Source organism: Akebia trifoliata, chromosome 12 (genome assembly GCF_017979445.1).
Source record: "Akebia trifoliata isolate Shusen 1 chromosome 12, ASM1797944v1, whole genome shotgun sequence".
In the NCBI taxonomy this organism is placed as follows: Eukaryota; Viridiplantae; Streptophyta; class Magnoliopsida; order Ranunculales; family Lardizabalaceae; genus Akebia; species Akebia trifoliata.
This window is the reverse complement of record NC_141386.1, coordinates 6270435-6278134: the sequence shown is the minus strand read 5'-3', so window position 1 is coordinate 6278134 and position 7700 is coordinate 6270435. Positions and strand designations below refer to the sequence as shown.

At 34.5% G+C, this 7700-nt stretch overlaps 1 protein-coding gene and 1 long non-coding RNA gene across 2 annotated transcripts; both read left to right on the top strand.

Moving 5' to 3' along the window:
* The first annotated feature begins 250 nt into the window (after positions 1-250).
* Positions 251-2233, top strand: LOC147388798 (uncharacterized). The gene is made up of 5 exons (XM_086418417.1): positions 251-529; positions 614-802; positions 926-1290; positions 1357-1769; positions 1959-2233. The coding sequence occupies exons 1-5, from the start codon at positions 251-253 to the stop codon at positions 2231-2233; spliced, it is 1521 nt and encodes a 506-aa protein (XP_086274543.1).
* Positions 2234-6420: 4187 nt separating this feature from the next.
* On the top strand, positions 6421-6825 carry LOC147388797 (uncharacterized). The gene is made up of 2 exons (XR_015171058.1): positions 6421-6565; positions 6669-6825. It is a non-coding gene; the product is annotated as an uncharacterized LOC147388797 (long non-coding RNA).
* The last annotated feature ends 875 nt before the right edge of the window (positions 6826-7700 follow it).

Below are 7700 nucleotides of genomic sequence, written 5' to 3'. Positions count from 1 at the left end.
AAAGAATTAAAAATCTGTTGTTTCAATTTTAAAACGACATTTTTATTTTAAACAGACTTTCTTATAAATGCACGTTCTTTTTTATCTTTTTTCCAGTTTAAATATTATTGTGTTTGTTATTTATTTTGCTCAATAGTGATCCTTGAGCTATTTAGTTTAGATATATAGCTTGAGTCTCCCATGTGTCAAAGTATATTAAAGTAATGCATTTGAAACCTCTTTCCCTTAGGTATTTGTCCATAGCTACCTCATGGATAGGAATTGGATCACTAAGTCAAGGCTTAGTCAGGAATACATTGAAGGAATGAAAGGCTTCATTGAGTTTGCAATTACTCACGGAGCAACTATCAACGGGATGTTGAAATGCCCATGTCCCAACTGCAATAACGTGTTGTATAAGGATCAAGAAACAGCATATGATCATATGATATGTGATGGTTTTGATAAAAATTATACTACATGGTGGTTTCATGGAGAAAACATAGCACAATCCTCATCCGATACGCATGTGGTGGATATTGAACCTAATGTGAGAGGTGAAGAAATGGGACATTTATTGCACGATTTGTTTGGTATGCACAACGCAACTAGTGATATTAACGTTTCAACATAGACAACAAGAAGTGGTAAGAATGCAGATGCTGAGAAATTCTTCAAGCTAGTAAAGGATGCTGAACAGGAATTGTACCCAAGGTGTAGGAAACACACCAAATTGTCATTCATCATAAGATTATTTCACATAAAATGTCTTGCTGGATGGAGTAATAAGTCATTTACCATGTTGCTTGATTTGTTGAGAGAGGTACTCCCGGAGGGTTCTACATTTTTCGATAATTTCACCCAAACTAAAAAAATTATTACAGATTTAAGGCTCAACTACAACAAAATTCATGCATGCCCCAACGATTGTATGTTGTATTGGAAGGATGCTAATAATAAAGATGTTTGTGACATTTATGGAGTTTCAAGATGGAAAGAAGATGACTCACTAGGTGATAAAAAGAAAACCCCTGCCAAGATTTTACGTCATTTTCCGTTGAAAACAAGATTACAAAGCTTGTTTATGTCATCAAAAACTGCTTCAGTCATGAGATGGCATGATGATGGTCGCATTAAGGATGGGATGTTGAGGCATCCTGCAGACTCTAAAGCATGGAAACATTTTGATAACATTAACCCTTCATTTGTTTTAGAACCTCACAATATTAGACTTGGATTGGCGAGTAATGGGTTCAATCCATTCCGGACAATGAGTATTGCTCACAGCACATGGCCTGTGGTTCTAATTCCGTACAACTTGCCACCTTGGATGTGTATGAAACAGTCTTCTATGATGCTATAATTGCTTATTCCAAGTCCCCTTGGGCCTGGAAATGACATTGATGTGTACTTAAGACCACTAATAGAAGAACTAAAAGATTTATGGGAAACTGGATTAGATACTTATGATGTCTCAAGGAATGAGACATTTTTTATGCGTACGGCATTGATTTGGACCATTAGTGATTTCCCAGGTTATGCCATCTTGTCTGGTTGGAGTACGAAAGGGAAGCTTGCATGTCCTAACTGTCACAAGAACACATGTAGTCGTTACTTGTACAAGAGTCGAAAACACTGTTACATGGGGCATCGTCGATTCTTATCAACTGATCACAGATTTCGACGTGATAAAAAATCCTTTGATGGCAATGAAGAGTCCAGATCTGCTCCAATTCCAATGTCTGGGTTTGATGTGTTGAATCAACTCGATGAAATTACCTTTAAGTTAGGTAAACATATTGGTAGTAAGAGATCAAGATAAACGAGTGAGAATAACATGCCATATAATTGGAAAAAGTTGAGTATATTCTTTGAGTTACTTTATTGGAAGCATAATTTATTGAGACACAATCTAGATGTGATGCATATTGAGAAGAATGTATGTGATAATGTACTTGGTACATTGTTGAATATTGAAGGAAAGTCGAAGGATAACTTAAAATCTCGTCTCGACTTGGTAGATATGGGCATGAGACACTCCCTTCACCCACGAATGCTACCTAGCACAAATAAAGCTTATCTTCCTACTGCTTGCTTCTCTATGGATAAGACTGAGAAGGAATTATTTTGTAAAGTGTTGAAGAATGTGAAGGTTCCAGATGGTTACTCTTCAAATATCGCAAGACATGTCAATATCAGAGAACACAAAATATCAGGACTAAAGAGCCACGACTTACATGTTATAATGCAGTAATTTCTACCATTGGCTGTGAGGAAGTCGTTACCCAAGAATGTGAGTTCAGTATTGATTGAATTAAGTAATTTCTTTAGAAAATTATGTTCCAAAGTCTATCAAGAACAAGATATGATACAATTGGAAGAACGCATTGTGCTTACACTTTGTCATTTGGAGAGGATTTTTCCACCATCATTTTTTGATATTATGATGCATTTGCCCATCCATTTGGCTATGGAAACGAGGCTTGGTGGACATGTTCAATATTGTTGGATGTATCCCGTTGAAAGGTCTTTCATACCTTCTAAGTTATCAAAGATCTACCTTATACTTTATAAGTTATCAAACATCTACGTGACTTATCGTACTTCCATATTTTCACCTATTTTACATTTGTGTGCATATAGGTACTTATACAAACTAAAGTGTTATGTACGTAATAAAACACAACCAGAGGGGTCCATTGCTGAAGGTTACTTGGCAGAAGAATGCCTTACATTCTGCTCAAGATACCTACATAATGTTGAAACAAAACTCAATGTAGCATAGATCACTACTATCAATCAAAGTATGTGCAGTTGGAGGTACCTTGAGGAAAGTAGAGTCAACACCTTTTGTCAGCAAAAGAGTTAATTCACTAGGATCTGGCCTCCAAAGTTCTTGAATAGCCTTGTGAACCAATCCCTCCAACTTTCTGTCTTGAGCTGCAGATGCCTCATAAAACTGAACCGTAAGTTTCTGGTGGTTAAATGGGTAATCTCCTCTGCTTTCATTAACCACAACCCACCTGAAATGACCATCACTGCCTATTGGAGGAAAATTTTGATGTTGTTTAGTGGTATCAAAAGTTTGATAGAATGCAATAGTTTTACTTTAAAAATGCAATGTGAGGATTGTAAATATTTTTTCTTTAATTGATGTGACAATATGACTGATTGTCTTGCAACTCTTTCAATCGTTAACATATTTTTGGAGTGGACAATTACTCTGAAGGACATGTTCGATTTTTCTTAAATTTGGGCTCACCATAATTATATGATGTGAAAGTACGTGTAGGTAGGCCTATCGCTTTCTCTGATTCTTTTTCGAACTTGTATTCCCTTGTGATGGGAGATGATTCAATAGTCTTTCCGTCATTTCTCAGTATATGGTTGAGTCAAAAGTTTCGTAAGAATTCATTTGAAACCTCAGGATCAGGTTTTTTGATAATCAACACCCCACTTTGATTGAATGAAGGAGATCTCGTTTGTACTGCATTTTGATACAATAGATAGTTATATGATGATGATGAGTAAATGGTGGTGTGATGATGATGTGGTTTGTTACACCCACCCGATAACTCAGATGTTGGTGTGTACACAAGTGGGAGGTAATGGGTTTAGTCCTTGACCTGCAGGTTTCATCAACGGATTGAAATTTCTCAATGCCAAATGGGTTAGGCATGGTGTTTATTTCCCCATAGTGAGCCTTGGTCTGGATCAGTATCTCCTAGCAGTTTGAGCCCCGTCAAATCTAATCGAATTTCTATATCATTATAATGGATTTAGTTGTTTCAAAAATAGCTTTTTTGAGACAATAGTGAATTCAGGAGTGATTGGGTCAAAGTTTCTGAGTGTTTTAAGTCTAGAAGATATAAGACGAGCTGGTGAACATTTAAAGCTCTAAGATGGTTGCAAAGATTGTGATATTTGTGTTCATTAATTAACATTGTGACAATCTGATTTGCTGCTTTATGTAAAGTATGCTAACTTCTGATATTTAAAAAAAAGATTTAAGTCATTTAGTTAATGGTGTTTTCTTGGATTGGTTGTGATTGTGTTTCTTTTGAGAATACTTCTCTGATTCTCTGAGTTTTAAGACTCATTTGGATAAAATCTGTTTAGCTGATCTTTTTTCTGGAAATAAATTTTTTCAAAGGACCTGTTTAGGCTAAAAAAGTTTTCTTATAAAAATACTACACTGTTATCCATTTGATTCTCAGATTCTCGGATTCTCGCATTGCATTTTTATAGTGCTATGTAGCATAATTATGCTTACTCTGGCAGCACACATCCTTCCTGTTATTCTTTCTATTTCATTCAATAGATAATATCTTAAACACTACTATACTGGTTTTGTTCATTTTGGACATGCAATACCTTCATAGCAGATGCTTCTCAATTTGTTCATCATACTTCATTTTCTGGAAATGAATATGTAAATGAGATTTTAAAGCATGCAAATATGCAGGAAATTAGGAGCTACAATCCAATGGGTTGAAATCTTCATAGAGCTGGATCAATGGACATTGGCAGAATAGCAAAACACTTCAATTTGTGAAATCTGCCTGTCATGCAAAAGTTGTAGTAGTAGATAAGAGGATTGCCAAAGACACTTTTCTACAAGACAGGTAAATCACTTGTGCACTTAACAAGCATTCTGGGATTTTAAAAAAAATGAAAGGTCTGAGTTTTCTAGAGTGTATGAATGGCTTGTAAAGGAAAGATACATACACTTGGTGCTGTGCACATCAGGAGGTACTACAGCTAAGTCATTTGTGTTAAACTCCATATTCCATTTCAAAACTGCTACACCTCTTTAAAATACAAGTTTATATAAGATATTAGATGGTCAGAAACATTCAAGGAAATATACCATAATATTGCAAGAAATTTCAATGGACAAAAAATTATTAGGCATTTTTCCATGACACCATCAAGAACCACAGCACAGCACTCTCATGATTCTAGCATTCATGATAATTTTTTAAGAAATCTTTCATATCATGAATGCTTTTGTTTTCTCATTTATGACTCATGTGAGAATGCTGAACCTTATATTGACTCAACTTAACAACTTGACAAAATTTTCTCTTTAATGCTAGTCCTTGTATGAGGTGTTAGTGAATCTAAATTGTTTTAGTAGTAAATAAAGCATAACTTGTTGTATATGCTTTTCCACAATTAGTACATAAAACATAATTATCTGAATAAATAATTCATTTTTCTGTTGCACTTTACATTTGCAAATGGAACCTGGACAAAGTTCATCTGGTGAGAGGACAAAGTCGAAAAGAAAAAGAGGTCGCATTCGATGCCTCTCATTACAGAATCTAAAGTCAGGAGAAAGGTTTGAAATAATGCGAGATAGCCATGGACAACCTGTGGGGAAGCATGTGGCTAAGCTCCAAAGATACTTGGGTATATTGGCCCGCGATGGCCATATGTTTCCCTTTGACATCCTTGATTGGCATGCAATGCCAGAATCAATGAAGGAAAATGCATGGCAGACAACATTGGTATAAATTAATTATAATATAATATTAGATAATTTATGAGTTTAACATTGAAAATTTTTGACTCCATAATTTTAAATTGATTTTTAATACAAGCCAAATTTGATATCCCGCCCACGCTTAAACAAGTTGTGTTACAATCTATCGGCAAGAAGTGGAGGGATCATTAATGTAAGTTGAAAATCAAATTCTATTATAAATACAAAGATGATGCAATCCGATGTGCCAATCGTCCATCCTATATTTTGGAGGCTCAATGGTATTCTCTCGTAGCCTTTTGGAATTCGGAGGAGGGGCAGGTATATTTTATATTTGAAATTTATACATATTGAGTTTTAAAAAGTTGCAAACAAATTATAAGGTACTCTATATCTCATATATTTAACTTCTCATAAATTATTTAATGTACAGTCTCGAAGTTATAGAAATAAGACAAATCGTGCTCAACAGACAATGACCCATACGATTGGGACGAAGAGTATAGCTTGTATTAGATATAATGAGGTATATATATATTTTTATTATGTTGTCTATCAATTCCGTGCCCAATTATTTATATTATAAACTGATCTTGTTGTCATTGTCTTAATGTGATGCACATAGAAATTAAATAGTTCAACAAATACTGAGCCAAGTTGAGCAATCTTATTTCTCATGACACACAAGCCCAATGATTTGGCCATGGCTGAGAAGATTGTAAGTTTAATTTTAGATAATTTTCATCAAGCATTAATCAAATATGTTAATATCTGAATTTGAAGATACTAAGAATTTTTAAAATATTTTGCAGGACAAGATAAAAGAACTTTTGAGTTTATTACCAGAAGACTCTTAAGATATTACAGGTTGAAATGATGTATTATCGCAAGTCTTGGGTCCTGATAGACATGGTCGTGTTCGTGGTGTTGGCCTGGGATCGACTCCTATTATTTGCATCATATTCTGAAAATTCCTCTAGCGATTCTGGTGAGGTACATAGGTTGAAGAAGAAATTAGAGTCTTTGGAGCAACAACAGATTGTGAGAGATGCTGAGGTGGAGAGACTCAAGGAATTGATCATTACTCTAATGAGAAAGGTAAATTCTCACCGATAATAGAATATGTTGTGTTTTAAAATATTTTATTACTAAATAAATATTTATTTATATGACTAATTTGATTAATGTATATGAATTGTAGGTTGATGAGCAGCACAATCAACCCGACAATGATCAGTGTCCACAACAACAACCATGATAGATAGCTTTTGTTTTTTGAGTGATAAACATGGATTTATAAGCATCAAACATGGATTTATAAGCATTGACACTTAATTCAATCGACTTATTATTTTGTTGTACTTGTCTCTTAACTAATTTGATTTACTAAGTAATTGTGTTTAATTGACAGGTTGTACAAAAATATGTATTTAATTTACAAATAATTTTAAAATAAAAGAAATTAAAAAATAAATAAATAAATAAATCTTATTAGCGGTGGCCACTACCGTCAGCATTCAAAATTGTATTTATAACTATGGTAAAAAACTAATTAGCGGCGGTTTTTAACCATCACCATAGATCTCACTCATATTTATAGCGACAGTAATACACTATTAGCGGCGCACTTATATCTATAGCGACGGTAATATAATATATTAGCGGCGGTTTTTGACCGTCACTATAGGACTCACTCATATCTATTGCGACGGTAATACTAGCAGCGGTTTTTGACCGCCACTATGGGCTCCATATGGCCCTTAGCTACACTGCCTATAATGGCATTACACGCGGCCATCACTATTAATAATAGTTGCGGTTTTTTGGTATTTGCAGGGTTTTTGAGCCCCGCTAAAAACTTAAAATTTTGTAGTGTGTACATATCAATGGCCATTTGATTTCAATTGCATCAATAAACACGAAGAGATAGGAGGGAAGGAAGAAGATTACAAAAAGAAGCTTGAAGAGGATACTTAATAATGACTCTAAGAAAATAGATATAGTTGTCAATTGTCTCTATGATGCGTCTTCTTAACAACCTTGGGGTCCTATTTGTATAAATGTAGAATACTAAAGAACTATAATATCCTTAAATTTCTATTGATAGCCCCGTTACCATTGACATATATTAGGAATTGGACATACCATGAATATAGCTGTTTAGTCCATGGTTTCAAAACTCGTCTGAGACCAAAATTTAGTATCATGCATGCATGGACAAGATGGACGGACA

Bases quoted from the DNA above. Each gene is read 5' to 3' on its own strand.
- LOC147388798 (XM_086418417.1), top strand. From the start codon at position 251: ATGGATAGGAATTGGATCACTAAGTCAAGGCTTAGTCAGGAATACATT. The intron at 803-925 runs GTACTCCCGGAG...TTGTATTGGAAG, and splicing joins TGCTTGATTTGTTGAGAGAG to GATGCTAATAATAAAGATGT. The intron at 1,770-1,958 runs GTAAACATATTG...TGAATATTGAAG, and splicing joins TGAAATTACCTTTAAGTTAG to GAAAGTCGAAGGATAACTTA.